This window comes from Canis lupus, chromosome 4 (assembly GCF_011100685.1).
Source record: "Canis lupus familiaris isolate Mischka breed German Shepherd chromosome 4, alternate assembly UU_Cfam_GSD_1.0, whole genome shotgun sequence".
In the NCBI taxonomy this organism is placed as follows: domain Eukaryota; kingdom Metazoa; phylum Chordata; class Mammalia; order Carnivora; family Canidae; genus Canis; species Canis lupus.
Window position 1 is genome coordinate 20095635 of NC_049225.1, and position 20874 is coordinate 20116508.

Below are 20874 nucleotides of genomic sequence, written 5' to 3' on the forward strand. Positions count from 1 at the left end.
CCTTCATTACTCTGGCGGGGTAGTATCACATTACCTTCATGATACTTCTGTGGCTGACACAAGTTAGGCAGTGAGATTTGGACTTTGGATGATCCTGGTTGATTGATATAGGAATGGTGCTTCTCCTCCAGGTAACCACAAATTTACTTCTCAGGATAATGTTTTAAAATAGGTATTCTGTTTATAGCTTCAAAAAATGTTTTTAGTTTTTAAAACTAAGGCTTTGGACTTAGAGCTTTTTTAATGTTTTTGGTTTTGGTTTTAGTTTTAGGTAAGCATTTTCAATACCGTTTAGATGAAAAAGAAGTTTCTTAAGAATTTAATTGTATTCCTCAATAACATTGTATCATGGAGTTTGTATAAGACCCTCTATAATCCACCATATATATATCGTTTGGGATCGTTTTTCTTTGATTGAGTATTTTTCTCATAAACAAAAGTTAGGAAATACATGTCTCTGTTCTTTAAAAATAAGATACAGAGGGGGTTTTGTTCTCATCTGATACTAGAGGGGAGTAAGTCAATACAAACCTATGAACTTTAAGCAAAATTTTTTGAAAGTTTGGTATATATGAGCAATTTCTTTTAAAGAATTAAAATCTATAGCAATATGAAAAAATAGGAAATATAAAATTTTACATGAATCTACTAGCACAGAATTCTTGCATTCTTCTCCAAGTGAAGACTTCCTCTGTCATAGATATTTAGGTTCCTTGGTATTCCTGTGGATCATCCCAGTGTGAGTAAATTGTTTCTGTAGCTGAGTGACTGAATTAAGAAAACAGCTGAAGGCAAGCTCAGGATCATGTTCAAACCACAATAAACACATGTGTTGGATGAGCCACTCAACTTTATGGGGAAGGCTTAAGACATGTAACCTTGTGTTTATTTGTCATTTATGAAATTTCTTTTTAATTATGTTGGAATATTTTTTAAAGTTTTAAAAATTAATTTTTGTATCAATAAACTCTGGTAAAATTTGAACTAGTAAGTGTGTGGTACAATGTTTATATAAGTACTACAATGATATTCAAGATAGAGGCTGTAAAAAAAAAGATAGAGGCTGTGTTACTTGGAAGAAAAAAACTAATTTTATTTTATTTTATCTTTTAAAAGATTTTTAGATTAATTAATTAATCATTCATTCATTCATGAGAGACACACAGAGAGAGGCAGAGACATAGGCAGAGGGAGAGGGAAAAGCAGGCTCCTTGCAGGGGGCCTGATGTGGGACTCGATTTCCGGACCCGGGATCACACCTTGAGCCGAAGGCAGATGCTCAACCACTGAACCACCCAGACATCCCGAAAAAACTAATTTAAAAATACCAGAATATAGAACACAAATTTGATGTATTGTAAGCAAGGTATTCACAATTGCTGAATATTATTTATTTTAAATATTTACATGCAGCTTTTTTTTCAGTGTTCAAAGAATTTTGTACACTGTCTTATCATGGCATAGTTTATATGGAAGTAGAAATGTGTTCATTTACAATATGTGCACACATTTCCCTTTGGAAGGTCAAATTGTAATACACCTATTTTTACCTGAAATAGAAGTTGCACTTTTCCACATCCCTAAAGAAGACCTAGCAGCAGTTATATTAGTTAGGTCTCAAGTTAGGTCTTAGTTAGGTCTCTATCTGAGTGGAATGGGAGGGAGTTTATTTATTTATTTATTTATTTATTTATTTATTTATTTATTTAGAAAAGGGGAGAAAAGTTTTTTTTTTTCCCTCTTTTCTTTTAAGATTTTAAAATTTAGATAAGAGTTTCGGGGGAGGGGGGAGAGAGAATCTCAAGCAGACTCCCCACTGAGCACTGATCCTAGTGCAAGGCTAGATTCCACAATCACAAGATTATGACCTGAGCTGAAATCAAGAGTCTGGTGCTTAACTGACTGAGCCACCCAGGCACCCCAAAATCTTATCTTTAAATAAGAAATTGTAGGAGCATCCACATAAATAGAAAATGCAGAAATACAATTAAGTAGTCTTGAGGTTGGTATCAGCACAGGATTAGGTAAGAGACCAAAGGAATCTGTCATTAAAGATCTGGACTACAACGTTTCAGGATCCCTGGGTGGTGCAGTGGTTTAGCGCCTGCCTTTGGCCCAGGGCACGATCCTGGAGACCCGGGATCGAATCCCACGTCGGGCTCCTGGTGCATGGAGCCTGCTTTTCCCTCTGCCTGTGTCTCTGCCTCACTCTCTCTCTCTCTGTGTGACTATCATAAATAAATAAAAATTTTTAAAAAATTAAAAAAAAAAAAGATCTGGACTATTGTGGTAATAAAAACAGCCTGCCTGCATAATTCAGTTCTTTTTATACCTTTTCTCCTCCTCAGTAATACTACTTTTAACCTGAGTTATTGAAAAGTTTTCCTCAATTTTTTTCACTCTGCTTGTGTGAATAGAACTCTATAAAAAAGTAGTGAAATCTCTGATGTGATCACAATAAACAAATTTTATATCTATTCAATATACAATAGGTGGTCTCAAAATGACTGATTTGGGTAAAAAGATCTCTTGGTGAATTCCATAAGGTAAAGAATTTTGGTATATTTTAGGTACTGCTTTATACCTAGTACCGGGCACATAGTAGGCATTAGGTAAATATTTGTTGAATGAATGAATGGGAAGAATTCCTACAAACTGTTGAGTGATTTAATTAAGAATCTAGATGTAAACTAAAAATTTCATGCTATCCAAATCTAAGAATGATCCTTTTAAATAATAACCTGTGACATTTACCTAAATTTTCAAAACCCAGGCTTCTGCCAAGATTTAATGATGTTACAGCACACTTAATCTGTACCAAACAATGGAATTAACTTCTTTTTCCCCAAATTTCATTCTGAAAATGTATGAAATTAATATCAAAAAACCTATACTTTGACAAAGGAGTTTTTTGAGCAGATGTTGGTTTGGTTAAGCATTCTTTTTTATTGATTGGTAATGCTTGTGAGAGAAGACATCTTAGCATAGACCTTTTCAAGCAATATACAAAAATGTTATTCCAGATACTAATACTGGGTTTACTCTCAGGCTGATGGTTTTTTCCTCTCCATTTTTTTTTTGTTTGTTTTTGTGATCTCTAATTAACACCTTTTAATGTTAAATATCTTCTCTACTTTTGCTTAGCTTTTGGATGAACAGTGAAAAAACTCTCCACTTTTAAATGTTAGGCCTCAGCTTTATATGGTTTCTCACAGCTTAATTTCCTAAAATGTATCTATCAGTGATTAAATGACAGTAAATTTTCATTAAAATTAAAGTTCCTAAAAATTAAAAATTTTGATGTATTCAAAAATAATGCCATTTTCTTTGACAGATGGAACATGGTGTCATGAAATTAGTTAGTATTAACTCCACACATAAATCAATAAAGAACTTAGGCCTCTAGCTAGAAGTGAAATTCTATAGGTAGAAAAACTGATTGACCCCCACCACCCATAGGTGCTGTCCTGCTGTGGAATCCCTTTGCTCAGTTTTCTCCTGTCCAATCAGGTGGAATGTTTCACAGGCACATGGTTTATACAGCTCAAAATAACTTGGGACCTGTGAGCTGACAAATGCTCTGGCTCCGGTGGTGACAGGTTGTCCAGCTTCTTACAGCCATCTTCACTGAAACTAAGGTTAACTCCTCACTCTCTATGGACGGCTGCTCTCAATTTCCAAGCGTGTGAAGAATTTTCTTTTTCTCCTGTGCTTTCATCTAAAAGTTCTCCTTGGATAATTATCATCACAGTGGATTGCCTGGGTTGGACATTCTCATCTGAGTCAACTAAAAAAAGAAAGGTAATATTCAGATTTAAGATCTCAAGTGTGTTTTGATAATGGGGCACTGACAATGGGAAAAAGGGATATTTCAGAGACCTAGTTACTGTTGTTTAGAGTGAAACCTAGGATAGCTTCCTAATTATGTATGATGGGACACAAAATTTTGTGAAAAATAAAGTTTTCTACATGTAAAGATTTTGGAGGGGATTATTGATGAGACAGAGATCAAAGCCTTCTTGGGTCCTAAGGAAAAATACCTCAACAGAGGAAGTTGTGTCATGTTACATACAACATTGGCATTTCCACAATTCACTTATTAAAATAATGGTTTTTGTATAGAGAATATGTGTGCAATGCCTATTTCCTTTTTAAAGGAAATCAAATCTAAAATAATATGACTATAGTTAAAGACTTCATTTAAATTTTTTTTTATCATGTAAAAGGATATGCTTGCTATATTTAGTGTTGGGAGATCTGCTCCCTGGATTAATGTACACAACAGCTGCAGAAAGTCTTGCTCAAAGGACATTGCTCTTTCTTTCTCCTTTCTCTCACACACACACACACACTCTCTCTCTCTCTTCAACTGCATCAGAAAGACACTTGACAGTCAGTGGCAAGTGTTTGGCCTGGTACACTGCACTATTAGCAGTAATTAGATGCACATCTTGAATTATATTTTAAAACCATATAAGCAAAGAAAAAGAGAACATGGATTAATCTGTATTTCCATTCCCCCAAAGTGAACATTACAGCAATGGTGCTAAGAAATTTTACTATTTTATCAACAGATTCTTACTCACACTTGTTAAAGACACTAGAATCAATCAGTTTGAAAGAAACAAAACACCTATCCAGTTTCCTTTCTGAAAAAAATATGGTTCAATTATTTTCACATTGATAATGACTAAATGAATTCTACAAACTCTAAATAAAGAACTTGTCACAACTTTTCAGTCTCTCCTTAATAATGACTCTTAAGTTCATATAAAATCCATAATCCTTTTCTAAGAAATTGAGAATGTCTATACTTAAAGCTATAATAAACATATTTTTAAACAAAAATTAAGATACGCTGTCTGACACATGATTTGAAAATAAACAAAATGTTTAAAATCAAGGCCATTCCAGGAAATATGAAATATATGCACATTATACTTATTTTGTCAGTAGACAAAATTATAGCCATTACAGAATCTTATAATAACAGACTATGAAACAAACAGTTGGATACTATCCAAATTCTGGGAGTTTGTCTCTATTCCCACTTATAGAATATGGCAAATGCTATTGGAACTCATACTAATGTGTTAAAGCCCCAGTTCTATATATCTGTAATTTAGAATACAGGCTCTATTACATGTTTCTATTACAATGTACTTGGTCCATGCAGTGGAATAGACTCAGAACCACAATTCACGGACACCAAAAATTGAATGGGTTTTTAACCCAGGTTGGATTTTAGAATTCATAGAGATGGCTTTTCAAATTAACTTTTGAAGAAATGGAACAGATGACAAATCGCATTTTATGGTGAAAGGGCTTTATTTTTTTAAAAGATTTTATTTATTTATTCATAAGAGACACAGAGAGAAGCAGAAACATAGACAGAGGGAGAAGCAGGCTCCCTGGGGGTAGCCTGATGTGGGACTCAATTCCAGGACCCCGGGGTCACAACCTGAGCCAAAGACAGATGCTCATCCACTGAACCACCCAGGCGCCCCCATGAAGAGCTTTAATAATCTAAGGTGACAGCTAAAGTTTTCAACCATTAATTCCTTATATGTAATAGGAACAATGAACTCAGCTTGCTAACTTGAAAATACAAGACAAATGATCCTGCTAACCCCAGAATAATTACAGTAGTTTCCTTCATTGACATTGAGATTTGTCAAAGGCATTGCTTGTCATCTGGTGTCATTGCCTGTAACAAGACCAAAAAAAAAAAAAAAAAGAACAAATTAACTTTTTTCCTCTCTTAGGAGATATAGAAGAATCAAGCACCATGGAGATATTTTCTTAAATTTCTATGGTGCTTCATACTTGACAAAGAGCTTTTAGAACTGCTAGGGCATTGCACTTTTGCTTAAAGGGAACAACTCAAGTGCAGACAGAATAGTTTGTTTAAAAATTTAAGAGGATATATTCAGCAAATACATTTTTTTTTTTTGGTGGACATAAAAGCTTGTATGACTATTTACTTGCAGTCACCAGAGTTTGTAGAACTCATCTATAACCAGAGTCACCTTGACAAGCTCTGCACAGGCTGTGTGTTACATAGATCTCTACTTGGAGTCACAGTGCACTATACCCTGTGGGAGGGGTCCAGCACAGCCTTCTCACCAACAACCACATCTTCAGATCCTGGCCTCTTGGGGTACTTGCTCTTCTCTCAATCTAGCAAGCATGTTATGTCAATGTAATTTGGAAAGTTATCTTTTTCAAATCCTTCCTTCATCACCTAGAAAATTGACAGGCTGAAGAGGGATGAAAATGTTCTATTTTTATATATATATTTCTCTTATTTAAAATGAATCTTTGAGTTAATGAGATTGATAATGTTCTCTCATTTTTGATCTCCTGTTTAAGAGCTAAGTTGGTGAGATCTTGAGAGTAATATAAAACCTCATTTTTGTGACTACCACCAAACCCTTTGTAAAAGATCCTAGGTGCCTGCAGTCCTCTTGCTCACTTTTCAGGAGCCTTTCCACATGTTGTAGAGTTTACTTTTACATAATTTCTTAGCTGTCAAGGTTAAGTACTAACTTTGGGCTCTGACTTCAGTATCCTTTTCTCTAGCACTTTGCTACATGCTTATCCTGTTCTGTATTCAAAAGCATATGAAAGTATGTTTCATAGAAGCCAATCTCTTTTCTCCCACTCAAACTAAATCTTTACTTTCTTTCCCACCTTCCCACCTTTACCAATTCATTTAAAACAATAATCAGAGAATGGTTTACTCACCTTTGGCCTCTTACTTAAAAATATTTTCCTTCCTTAGCCTCTGTCCTTTAAGGAATGTCCCTAATGAAACAGATTTCTACTGTTTCTCTTGTGTATTAGCTCTGCTTTGCCACTTTAGTTTGACATTCTCTTCTAATGTGTACATTTGTCTGTATTTGTTTTTATCTGCTGTTTTTCCATATTGCCATTGACATGTTTCCATATATTTCATGTTTTTATTCTGATAATGCGACAGATACTAACTTATTAAATCACGAATGTCACTCACACCAAAAATACACTAGAAATAAAAGTAAGATAAGTGGGATCACTATAATAGTAAGGGGATGGAAACTGTAACAATGAAGGATTTATCTCGAAGTGCATCTATCTGCAGCCAAACTTTTAAAAGATGGTTTGCAGCCAACTCTCTAGGACTAGTTCCTATGTAATGGGATTTGGTTCTTGGCCCAGCAAGTTTCTCCAAAAGAACTAAGTTAGATACTTCTATTGTGTGGGACACCATGGGACAGAGAAGGCAAGACAAATAGGTCAATACCAGCATTAAAGAGAGGAAGTAAAACTTAATTTTGGTGATTCTTCCCCTAAAGAAAATTCTAGTTATAATAATTACACACCAGCAGAAAATTATTACTTTAAATTGCATAATGTTCTACATTGTTTAAAGTGCTTTCACAAACAAACCTATGAAGTAAGTGGGGCAGTTGTGCTCCTCCTCAGTTTAGAGATGAATTGCTTAAAGATGTCTTATCTTGTCCTATTCCAGCTCTCTAGATGAATAAGTATTAAATATTAAGCTATTTTTACACTTACGTAAAACCAGATTTGTTTTTTCATTTAAATATCTAATGATACTTCATAGCCAGAAAACTTCAGCATTTATGTTTGAGTCCAAATTACTTCATATTAGGTTTTGCCAATTCTCTGGTCAATACCCCAGTTTAAATATTCATATTATAACCCAAAGATGAATGTATTACCACATGATATTTCCAGCAAGGTTTTCTTAGAGCCTACAAAAGAGTAGTGCTCAGTTAACATGAGTTGAAAAATATGCCCAAAGGTATCAACATCAAGTTTTGTTATTATGAACCAGACCCTTAATTTTCAGCAAGTTCTCAGGGCAGATCCTCTCTCCAGGAGAAATCTTAGGGGAGAAAATAGAGCTATTCAGCAAAGTAAAGAACATTCAATAAACCTTCTATGTCACCAAATTAGTTTATATGATTTACTAAAGTCTGTCTTGATTATTGATGCCACATTAACTGTTTCATTTCCAACCTAGGACAATTTCAACTTCACCATGGTTTGTTTCCAAGAACAATTATTCATTCTTATTTTTTGAAAGTGGCATTAAATCTGTTTCAGTTTTGTAAGAAGCTGAAAAAAGGAAACAAAGTCCAATGTCACTCTGAACACCTCAGATGAAACGTCCAAGAGAATTCTTAATTTCCTTTCCTGAAACCTGCTTGTCCAAGTAAATAATTCCACCACTCACCTAGTTGCTTGGGCCCTAAATAATGGAGTCACCATTGGCTTTGCTCTTTTTCTCATATGTTTCAGTCCATTAATAATTTATACTGGCTCTACTTTTTTAAAAAAATACCTCCAATCTGATCATTTCTCACCATGTCACTGGTACCGTTCATTGATCCAAGCCACCATCATCTCTTGCATAGCATATTGCAATAGTCTCCTAGCTGATGTGCTTGTCTCACACTTGCTCCCTTCAACTTGATTCCTTGCATAGCAGCCACAATTAAATGTTTTCAAATCTATGTCATCTGGTTCTCAGAACTATAAAATGCTTTCCCATTTAAATATGTAATAAGATTCGAAGTCCTTCCCATGGTCTGCAAGGCCTCACATGATCTTGGTACTTTTGTGACTCCTTTTTCTTCTACTCTTCTTTTTCATTCACCTCTTGGCACACTGGGCTTGGCTTAAACACAGCAAACATTTACTTCTCTTCACCTTGACACTTCTCAGAAACATTCTTCTCTCCCCAACATGGTTATATAGCTAACTTCTCCACTACATTAGAAGATATGCCTGATCTTCTTAGCTAAAATAGCATACCTTCCTCTCTCCCCCTTCATTCTCTATTCCCTTGCCTTACTTATTTTTCTTCTAAACATTTGTCTTAAAAAAATAAAATAAAATAAAATAAAATAAACATTTGTCTTCTCCACTAGAATGTCCAACTTCATGAGGGTAGGGACTTTGTCATTTGTTTACTGCTGAATCCATAGCACCTAGAATGGTGCCTGGTACATAGTAGATGCTCAGTAGATATTTATCGAATGAATAAATGAAAGCTAAATTATCCATAACAGCATTTGGGCTTTTTAAAAGTATAAATTTTAAAATTAAAAAAAAAAAAAGGGGATCCCTGGGTGGCGCAGCGGTTTGGCGCCTGCCTTTGGCCCAGAGAGCAATCCTGGAGACCCAGGATCGAATCCCACATCGGGCTTCCGGTGCATGGAGCCTGCTTCTCCCTCTGCCTGTGTCTCTGCCTCTCTCTCTTTCTCTCTCTGTGACTATCATAAATAAATAAAAATAAAAAAAAAATAAAAAAAATAAAAGTATAAATTTTTTTGGTAAACAGATAGTTTTTACATTAATGCTTGAAAGGGAAAATGTTACATTTTCTTATTTCCTATTGTAAGTGATATTTATCAGCTTAACAATTTATATGTACGTTTTCATCTGAGAACCATCTGAAACAAAATTGTTGTTATCCCATTTGAAGGATGAGAATAATTGAGATTCAAATGCCTTAAATGAATTGCTCAAGATAACACAGTTAATTAGTGTTGGAGTTAGGATTCAGATCCAGGTTTCTGATTATGTTCTTTGACACATATGTTCCATATGTTCTTTGATACTTCTGGTATAAAAAGAAGGAATAATTCCAAAAATAAATTTTCTTTTGGAAGTCACCTTGAAGTTATTACTGCTTTTACCAGCTGATATTTTTCTTTATGTCTATAAATTTTCTTTGTAAATATGATTTCTGTTTATCTGTCTTACTTTATCTTGCAATTAAAATAAAAGATAAGCAACAATAGGTTTAGCAGGAAATTCTAATGAACAAAAGAATTCAATAGATATTTATTGATCACTTTCTATGTGCTATATGTGCACAGAGATGATGGTATACAAAAACAAAGTGAGGGATACAGAAAAGTAAATAGGCAAATTTAATATATTGTGATAAGTGCTTTGTTTGGGGAGCACACTGCAGAGGTACCCAACCCAGAACAAAGAAGAAATTCCACAGTGATGTCTCAGTTAAGAACTGAAGACCATGTAGAACTTGGCCCAGTAAGGTAGGGAAGGGAGGTGGGGACAGGGAGCAGCCTAAGTAAAGAAAATACATAGAAAGACCTGCAGGCAGCACAGTTCATTCATGAGACTACATGTATTTCAATAGAAGATAGATGGTGCTGAATGAACTACAAATCTAGAGTTCAGTTGCTCTTCAACCACTTTACTAGTTCTACTTCCATTTTTTATAGTATGTCAGTATAATTGTTATATAATAATAATAATAGTAACTATTATTTATTGAGCATTTACTAAATGCCAAGAGCATTTAATCATCACTTCAACCTATGAGATGGCTAGTGTTATTATTCCTTATAGAGGTTAAGTGACTTTGTTGAATTTATTGAGTCAGAAAGTGTCAGAACTGGGTTCTGAACCACATCTATCTAACTTCCAAATTTTAGATAATAAATACACTACATTAAAGAACATTAAATGAATTAATTAAACATTAATTAAATTAAAACCTTAAAGCAATTCTTTATTTTGAATACTTGAAAGTATTATCATAATAATTTCTTTTTTTTTTAATTTTTATTTATTTATGATAGTCACAGAGAGAGAGAGAGAGAGAGAGAGAGAGGCAGAGGGAGAAGCAGGCTCCATGCACCGGGAGCCCGACGTGGGACTCGATCCCGAATCTCCAGGATCGCGCCCTGGGCCAAAGGCAGGCGCTAAACCGCTGCGCCACCCAGGGATCCCCCTCATAATAATTTCTTATGATCAGGAACACATTTACACCTCAATTGGCTTCAGAACAGGTATAGGTATACATTTACACCTCAATTGGCCTCTTTTCTTTAAAAAAGAAAAAGATTGGTTACAGAGAGCAGTGATTACTTTTTATAAGTATTTTCTTTCTTATTTCCACCGTAAATATAAAGTTCTTAAAAGTTTTTCAACATTAACATCACCTTTGCTTAAATATTGTTTTTCACTAGCATCGTTTGAGTGTCCATTGACAGGGGCTGGCCCTGTTTTATGGGCTTTGCATTCATGATGTTATTAATCCTCAGTCCCCTAGAAATTAGATATTATCCATGTTTTACAGATGAGGAATCCAAAGCTCAGAAAAGTAAATAATTTCCTCAAAGTCACTTGACTGCTAAGTGTTCATGAAACCAGAATCTGAAAACCAACCTGATTCCAAGGTCAATTCTCATTCCATGTTGCTGTGAGATAAAAGCCATCTTAGAATACAAAATTAGAGATGAAGTTACATTAAAATACAATATACAGTAATGTTCAACTAATAGAGAATGATACTGATTTATAAACTATTTAATTTTCCCCTTTACATTTAAATACAGTTGGCCCTTGAACAACATAGGTTTGAACAGTGTGTGGGTCCACTTATACATGGATTGTTTTAGATTTTTAAAAAATACAGTACAGTGCTGTAATGCATTTTCTCTTCTTTATGATTTTTTAAAGGTTTTATTTATTTATTCATGAGAGACACAGAGAGAGGGGCAGAGACACAGGCAGAGGGAGAAGCAGGCTCCATGTAGGGAGCCGGATGTGGGACTTGATCCTGGGTCTCCAGGACCACGCCAAGGACTGGTGGCGCTACACCGCTGAGCCACGGGGGCTGCCCTATTAATTGCATTTTAAAATAGCAATTTGCACCTTATACATATCTTCCAACTCTTCTCTTATATAGTAAATGCACAATGAGACAAATTTTCAATTGATATATCAATTACACTTTCATATACTATTTTGTATATCATTTATAGTCCTACCAAGTTTAAAATAACCAGATAGCTTTATTTAGTATAATTTAATTAACTAATTTCTTATTGAATGTAGTTCTAATTTTTTAGTACTATCATCTTTGTGATGAATATCTTTGTAAATAAATCTTTGTACTCATCCAACACCTTATCATTTTTAATTTATCTTTAAGGCACAATAGATTTCACCCAACAAATGACTCCAGTAGTGGCAATTTCAGGCTGTAACTAGCATATGGGATAATATTTGGCTGTAGGTGATCCTTTTAGCCATTTCTAATTGCTCTCTCAAGGTGACTGCTTATATTGACAATTTAGAGGTTAGTTTTGGGTAGCTCTCTAAAAATTTGAGAAGTTCCTAGGAAGCTTTCTATATGATGTAAGTGAGGCTGTCATATAAGCGAAAGGAACGAACTGAAACAAAAGTTTGTCATAGAATCATAAAACTTAAAAATATTTAGATTACTTTCTTCTCCATCTTTCCAGCACAAGGCCTAGCACATAGTAGCCAAGAATGGCAAATGGTCTTCATCTCTATTACCATCTCTGATTGATTGGTGGTTACTGAAGGAGTAATGTTAAGAAAGTCAAGATCCATGGGAAGAACACTGTATACTGTTAGCTATGTCTTTTAAGAAAAGACAGAAGTTAACAGCCTACAGGTCACAAGTTTGCCATCCCTCTAATAAATTTGTGATTAAATAAATGATAAAATGTTAATAATATAAAATTGCTTTGTATTACCAAACTCTCTAGTCCAGGGGCTTTGAACTAAAGTTACTGTAGTATTTCTTAATGTTTTAAAAATCATTTATTTTTTGAATCAGTAATATCTTGGTACAATTAACACTCTAAAGTCAGGAAAGGTACACAGTGAATTACAGTATAGGATGTCCTTTCTTGAGCCTCATTTCCCTATCTCCTATGTCCCCTCTTCACCAATGTTAACATAAGAGATTTTTTAAAATCTAGGCTCTAACTCATATATTTGTAGAAATTAAATTAATTATACCTGATTTGAAAAGGCTAAATCACTATACGTTTCAAGAACAGATTGAACTTATAAACAACATTGAATTTAAACAACTTGTCTCTAGTCAAAAAACAAAAGCATTACTTATTTTCATGGACTGGATTAAACTGATGTTTTCAGTTACTAAGATTATGTTGTCAGTATCTTTTTCTTCTGTTTCAAAGAATTTAGTCATTAGTTTAACAATTATTTATTGGGATCAAAGTCCTTGCATTGGTGGTAGTTATATTCTAATGGGAGGGAAATCACAAGCTTCTCAAAATGCACACCCCAGATATTTCTCATGGACATAAGTGGTACTGAGAAAACTAAACTGAGTAAAAAGGGTAGGCTGAAAGGAGATTGCCTTCTTATGTTGGGCCCTAAAGAAGGAACCACCACGGAGAGAATAGATGGCTGGATAATTGAAGGAAGATGAGAAGTAAGTCACACAGCATTGTCAGAAAAAGCACTCCAGACACAGGTAATGACAAGTGCAAATGTTCTGAGGCATTTCAGATGTGACTTGAGAATATTTCAGAAAGGGCAGCCCCGGTGGCTCAGCGGTTTGGCGCCACCTTCAGCCCAGGTGTGATCCTGGAGACCCCGATCAAGTTCCGCCCCGATCGAGTCCCACGTCGAGCTTCCTGCATGGAGCCTGCTTTTCCCTCTGCCTCTCTCTCGCATTCTCTCTCTCTCTCTCTCTCTCATGAGTAAATAAATAAAATTAAAGAAATATATTTCAGAAATAATAAGAAACCAGTGTGGGTAAAACGGAATGAAAAAGTCTTGAAACAATAAGAGATAAAGTCAGTTTATGCAGGGCTTTTAGGAATGAAATGAAAAATTGCTGTTGTCATTATCTTTTAATTTCTATTATACTATTGCATTCAAGATGAAGAGGAGAGTACAGACAGCAAATCTCTGTGTATGAAAGATTTTCATAACTAAAAGGCCTTTACAGATATTATCAAAATTATGCTTAGAAATTTCATTTAATATCACTATAGTTACATTATAGCTTTCACTGTTGAACTTGTATTAAGAACTTAATAGAATGGTTATCATCCATGTTTTTATTTTATAGTTTAGGGCAATCTCATTCAGTTCCTCTTTATTTTACAATTTGGGGTTAATCTTTAAGTCTTTAATGTAAATTTTGTACAAGTATCAAAATTAGGCAATTTTTCAATTTCAAAATTTAAGTTCCTAAGAATCCATCATACTTATAGACTTGTTATTCTTTAGAAATGACCCAACTTTTGTTATTATTGTTATTTTGTGACAGTATGCAAGACGACAGCATAGAAGCTTCTACTTCCATATCTCAGCTTCTAAGAGAGAGCTATTTAGCAGAAACGAGGCATCGGGGAAACAATGAGAGGAGTCGAGCAGAACCTTCCTCCTCCAACCCTTTCCACTTTGTCAATCCTTCTGGAGCTGCTGAGGGAGGAGGAGGCCAAGATGACCTTCCAGATCTTTCAGCTTTCCTGAGCCAAGAAGAATTAGATGAAAGTGTCAATCTGGCAAGATTGGCAATCAATCACGATCCTTTGGAGAAAGCAGATGAAGCTCAAGCTAGAAAACGTCTTTCATCTGATCAAATGAAACACTCACCTAAATCAAGTTTTGACCCAAACTTCTGTCAGGATAACTCTCGAGATCCTACCAGCTCTAAAGAGAGCCCCCAGGAGGCAAAAAGGCCACAGTATAGTTCGGAAACCCAGTCCAAAAAAGTATTCTTAAATAAGGCTGCTGATTTCATTGAAGAGCTGTCCTCCCTTTTCAAAGCCCATAGCTCCAAAAGGATTAGACCTCGTGCCTGCAAAAACCACAAGAGTAAACTGGAATCTCAAAACAAACTTATGCAGGAAAATAGCTCCAGTTTGTCAGATATCTCAGAAAGAAGAGAAAGATCTTCTGTTCCCATCCCTATCCCTGCAGATACTAGGGATAATGAAGTGAATCACGCCCTTGAAAGACAGGAAGCTAAGAGGCGCGAAGCTGAGCGGGCTGCCAGCGAGGCAGCTGGTGGAGACACCACCCCCGGGTCTTCCCCTTCATCTTTGTACTACGAAGAACCTCTGGGGCAACCTCCTCGGTTCACTCAAAAGTTACGGAGCAGAGAAGTTCCAGAAGGAACCAGAGTACAGTTGGATTGCATAGTGGTAGGAATCCCACCTCCTCAAGTAAGGTAAAAATGTCCCATTAGCAATGTTTGGTGATTGCTTTCCATCTACCCTGATCCTCCTAAGTTTATCTTTTAAGCATGTGGTTTCAAAAATTATATACTCCTTTTGGATGAAAAGTCCGAGTCTAACATAGCACTTCCGATAGGAATATAATAGTAGCCATATTATGCAATTAAAATTTTTTGAGTAGCCATATTTTTAAAAAGTAAAAAGAACCGGGTAAAATTGACTTTATAAATGTGTATCATATTATCAATATATTATGATATTATCATTTCAACAGGTAATCAACATGGAAATTATTAGTAGATATCTGTTGTGACTTCTACAGTTATAACAACACATCTCAATTTGGCTGCTTAAATTTTCCTAGGAAATACTTAATCTGCATTTAGATTCCATAACATTTACACTTGAAAAAATAGCTTGACATACTCGAGTTGTTCCTTTCAAAATTTCCTAACAGTGGAATTATCAGTTTTAAAATTTAAGTTAATTAAAATTAAATATAATTCAAAATTCAGATCCTTGGTTGCACCAGTCACATTTCAGGTACCCAATACCAAATGTGGCCAGTGACTGTGGTATTGGACAGTGCAGGTCTACAGCCCGAAGCTTAAAAAAAAAGAAAGTATTTAGGATTTAGACTCAATGAATACCTGTGATATTTTTTCAGTTTTAAAGAAAGCCAAATGATAGAATAAAGACTAATAGAAAAAAGATAGAATAAGGTTGTAGTTAGGTAAGATCAGTTTAGAGATTCATTTTACATGCGTTGTATTTATTATGAGCTTAGTGATAACAGCTTAATGAATACTATTCTCCATAATGCTCAAGTCTTTGCCTAACAATGACTAATAAGTAGAGAGAATATTAATCTTTTAAGTGCTTATCAGTTAGCTTTTCTTTGAAGCAAATGAAGCTTAAGCTTCAGGGCTCCTCATTTACATAAACTATGCCAAATTTTGTGGTCTAATTTTATTTCATTTTTTAAAGGGGCCTTTCCACATTTATGAGCGCCAGGCCCAACAAACCTGGATCTGGCCTCAGCCCCAGGGTGACCTTTGCGAACTCTAATATTACAGTGTAAGAATATGTGAATAAAGTGCTTTAGTGTGTTGCTTTTGTAGAGAATTACTGGTATTTAGAGTCCTGTTACAGTCACTTTGCCTTCCCAACCATTTTTACTAGTAGAATATGACTTCATTACTATCTAACATTTACTCAAGGTGTAAACAGAGCTTTGTCTTTTTCTTACACAGTATTTATATCATGGGACAGTAATAGTATTAATAATAATGGTTTTATTTATATTTGCATATTGATTCAAGAGATTCTAGTCCAAAGACATATTTATATGTTGAATTTTGCTTTTCAAAGGCAACATAATACACTATTAAATAGTATTTCTACAATGGTATATATACTACTATCTAGTTACCCAAATGAACTCCTTGAGGGCAAGGGTTTTCCTTTGCAACTTGAGCACCTTTGTATCTGCTTTGTATCTTTCTAGCCCATAGTAGTCACTAAGAAATGTTTAGTAAACTAATGCATAAAGAAACAGGAAAACAAGAAACTTAATTTAGATTTAAATCAGGAGTGAGTCATTTGGCCTAAGACATGACCAAGGGTTGAAATTGTATGACACAGGGCAGTGCCTACCCTTCTATTCTAAGCATACCTGATGACATTCTCTAGAAGTCTGGTTGGTAATGCTGCTGAGACTTCACAGCACCATAATAGGAACCTCTCAGTGACTTCTGGTCAGTCTAAGTAAGCTGGTGAGCACTCAAGTTCTAGTACACACACAGCTTCCTTAGTTTAGTCCTGTCCAACCCACTAATCCTGAACATAGAATGGACCAAAAAATCCACAAAAACTAGACCAGATCATTCAAGACTGATTCTCCCCATTTCTGGACTGTGACAATCTCAGATACAAAAAAAGAATTCAGTGTTCCTATGAGAAAAATCAGCCAGGAAGAATTGTAAGATATCTATTCCCCCCAAAACAAAGTAATCTGGTGGTCACTCGAAAACTACTTAATCAACCAACTACAAATTTACAAATATAAAAATGAAAAAAGATGTACACGGCTCTATGTAGCAATACTAATTTTACCTGAAAGAATTTCCTTACTAGTAGAATTCATGCCTGTATCCCAACCACTGGTTTGGTGCCAGAAAATTCCTAGGTATTCACTAGTTTCTGAATGAATTAGTACTTAATTTCGTGATTGCAATCATATTGTGAAAAGTTTAGAATTTTCCAGGTAGACTATTAGCTGTGATTATTTTCCTAAGCCCAGAGTTTACATGACTCTAATTAACTGGACAGCAAATACATATTTAGCTTTTACTATGTGCTCTGCACTGTGACTATTGCAATGACAGAGACAATATAAGATGTGTCCCCACCCTCCAGGAGCTTATAATTCAATTAAAGAAATCATCCAAATTTCTATAGTACAAAACCGTAAGAACTATTGGGCTTCAGAGAAGGGTTGCAGGACTAGAAAGATCAAAGAAGGCTTCAAACATGTAGAGGGTGAAGGAGTGAGAGGATTTAAAAAGAAATCTACTCATTTATTCATGCATTTATTCATTCAACAAATACCTATTAAATTACTAAAATGACTCACTGGGAGTACAAAACAACTGTGAGCTATTAGAGGTCAGGGACCTTGTTTTGAAACCATGTCTAAAACTATTCTGAGAGGGTACCTCACAATCTAAAAGAGCAATCAAGCAGGCATGTAATCAAAACATTGCAATATTGTATGATAAGGGCTGTAACAGAAGTATATATAGAACACAACAGCATCTCAAAGAAAGATGTGATTATCTTGCCCAGAGGGCAGGATAAAGAAAGCATTCCCACAGGAGGTGCCTTTAGTTTGAGGAGACTAAGGGTGGAGTAGAAAGCAAGTGCAAAGGTCTAAAGACAAGTGTTTTCAAAGAACTGTGAGTACTTGGCTATGTGAAGAACATGGGTAATAGGTGAGCAAAGATGAGAGTAAAGATTGAAGAAGTAGGCAGAGGGATGGGTCCCTAACTTTAGCCCAGGTCAACTTAACATGTTTATATAAAGGCGCAGATGCTGGAAGAGTAATGTTTTTATATGACAGGGAGGAGACTGACCTAACCTGAAAAGACAGTAGAGCTAGATGATTTTGATGCCTTGAAAGCAAAGCAGAATGGTTCAGACTTGGTTGCAAAACCACCTGGAAACCATTTATAAGGTTGTGTCTAGGGAAGTACCAAGATGAAAGGGAGCATTTAAGTAGAATTAGTCTGAAAGAATGCATTAGACTTGAAAAGAATGGAACCAGTAGGCTATTTAGGAAGCTGCAGAAGATAATCCCAGGTGTCAGATGCTCCAATTGATTTGAATGGGAAGCAGTGGGAAAGCAGAGAAAAGATGGGAGTGAGCAAGATTTAGAAGAAAAGAAATCAAGCCAAACTTGATCACGGACTATCAGATAGGAGGGATGAGTAAAAAAGGTGACTCCACATGTTCGAAGTCAGGTACGTGAGAGAATATTGGGGTCAATAGTAAGGACTAAGAAAATGGGAGAAGTGGCTAATTTATGGTGGAGGGTGATGCTTTGAGTCTGAGAAGACCAAAAGATGATATTCAATAGGCAGTTGGACATACAGGACTGAAGGTCAAAGGAGAGGGTAGTGGAACTGGAGACATTCCAAGGAATGACCTGGACACTGGGAAATCTGGACACAATATCTCTCTAATTACAAAGGGACTATATATAAACAGGTAACACTTGGAACTAATTTCTACTAGTGCCAAACTGGAGTAGTGTTTTCCAATCTTCTTTTAGCAGTAACTTCTCCTCCCATCTTCCAGCATCCAATCTGTTACATGTTATCCCCACCCCCACCCCAAACACACACACATATTTTTTTAAGGATAAAATTAGAGCTTTTGAGACTGAAGAACCTGTAACACTTAGGCATCCCCATAGAAGCTAGGAACACAGATTCTGATCCAGAGGCTACCTTAAAAATGCATTAAAATAATAATGAGACATTTTGGTTTTCCATGTAGGAATGCGACAGTCAATAAGAGAAATATCCTTTTGACTATTTTTTTTTCCTTTTGACTATTTTTGCAAGAAAATGTAATAAGCAGGGCAGCCCGGGTGGCTCAGCGGTTTAGCGCCGCCTTCAGCCAGGGGCGTGATCCTGGAGTTCAGGATCGAGTCCCGCGTGGGGCTCCCTGCATGGCGCCTACTTCTCCTTCTGCCTGTGTCTCTGCCCGCCCCCCCCCCCCCGTCTCTCACAAATAAATAAATAAAATCTAAAAAAAAAAAAGGAAAATCTAATAAGCATACCCAGCAACTAAAGACTGACCTTGTATCTGTGTGCCTGTCTGTGTAATCAATATTTTATCCATGTTTTGTGACTCAGTTTTAGCAAACCGAGAAATCGTTTTTGGTATATTTGTTGATTTCCAAGTTAATTGGGCAGAAATTGTTTTGTTTTGTAGAGGCGAGATCCTATATCACCGAAGGTAGCATTTTTAAAAAGCTTGTTAATTTTGGACATAGCTTCATTGAAAGAGTTGCCTTAGAAAATGAATTACATTCATGCATCACCCACACATGAAAGAGTATGCAGGAATTCACAGCAAATGGCCATGATCCCTTTTTGTATCCTGACTTCAAATTCTTTTCCTAGGAATGTACAGCTGGGTCACACTAAGTATGTTTGCTTATACACAACCTTCTGAAGCAGCACAAATTTACCCTTTATAGACATCAATGCCAGCTTTGGCTATTTCGTTTTGCTATTGTTACTTCTAGACATTGGCCTGCAAGTGATGTGCTCAGGAAATAAATTAGTTACAAAGACAAAGGGTATTTTATTTGTTTGTTTGTTTGTTTATTTTTATAGATTTTATTTATTTATTCATGAGAGACATAGAGAGAGACAGGCACAGAGGCATAGGCAGAGGGAGAAGCCGGCTCCATCCAGGGAGCCTGACATGGGACTTGATCCCAGGTCTCCAGGATCCCACCCTGGGCTGAAGGCGGCGCTAACCACTGAGCCCCCGGGGCTGCCCCGACAAAGGGTATTTTAAAAGATACAGAGGAATTATAAAAATATTATTATAAATAGTTATAGATGATATATGGTGTCAAATATTATACAAATATTTTGAAATATTACATTATTTAGGGCATTTTTCATCTACCTTTTGGGAAAATCTAGATGCCTTCATTCATTCATTTATCCAATCAATAGGAGGGCCTACTATGTGCCATGTATTGTTATAGGCAGTAAGATTAAAGCAGAAAACCAGAAAAATTCCCTGCCATCATGGAGCTTAGGGTCTAGTAAGGAATGCAGACAATAAACAAAAATTCCCCAAATTATTACATAATTACAATTGTGATAAATGTGATAAAGGAGGGTGCAGATAATGAAGGCACCAAACCCTATAGATAGGCTGAGGAAGGTTTCCTTAAAAGACGGTATTTAAGCTGAGAAATGAAAGATCTCTAGGAGTTAGCCCAGCAAAGTTGGGCTTGGGGAAAGTGTTGTATGGTGAGGGAGCAGCAAATTGGAAGCTCTTAAGGCTGCAAGACCATTGTTGATTTTAAGGAATTGAAGGAACTGATGTTATCAGAACACAGAGTGAGGAGGAAACGGTTTGAGTAAGTCCAGAGAGGGGGTAGAGGCTACATTTGAGAGCCTCCTAGAATACACTACTCAAAGTGGGTTCCTGGTCAGCATCATCTGGGATCTTAGTGGATAGCAAATTTGCAGGTTCCACGTTATAGCTAGTGAATCAGGATCTCTGAAAGAGAGGCCCAGACATCTGTGGTTTAACA

General features: G+C 35.8%; 1 protein-coding gene across 6 annotated transcripts in view; it reads left to right on the top strand.

The window, feature by feature from the left end:
• MYPN (myopalladin) overlaps positions 1-20874 on the top strand; it is a 110080-nt gene that overhangs the window by 13767 nt on the left and 75439 nt on the right. Inside the window, exons 1-3 of one of the 6 annotated variants that reach the window (XM_038534103.1) lie at positions 41-131; positions 3511-3801; positions 14114-15019. The exons of 1 other annotated variant lie outside the window; for it this stretch is intronic. In XM_038534103.1, the coding sequence (XP_038390031.1) occupies positions 14115-15019 (905 nt within the window). In that variant the 5' untranslated portion in view covers positions 41-131; positions 3511-3801; position 14114. Of the gene's footprint in view, positions 1-23; positions 132-3459; positions 3802-14113; positions 15020-20874 lie in introns of those variants that run through there. 4 more of the 6 variants (XM_038534104.1, XM_038534105.1, XM_038534106.1 and 1 more) reach the window with 4 other exon arrangements.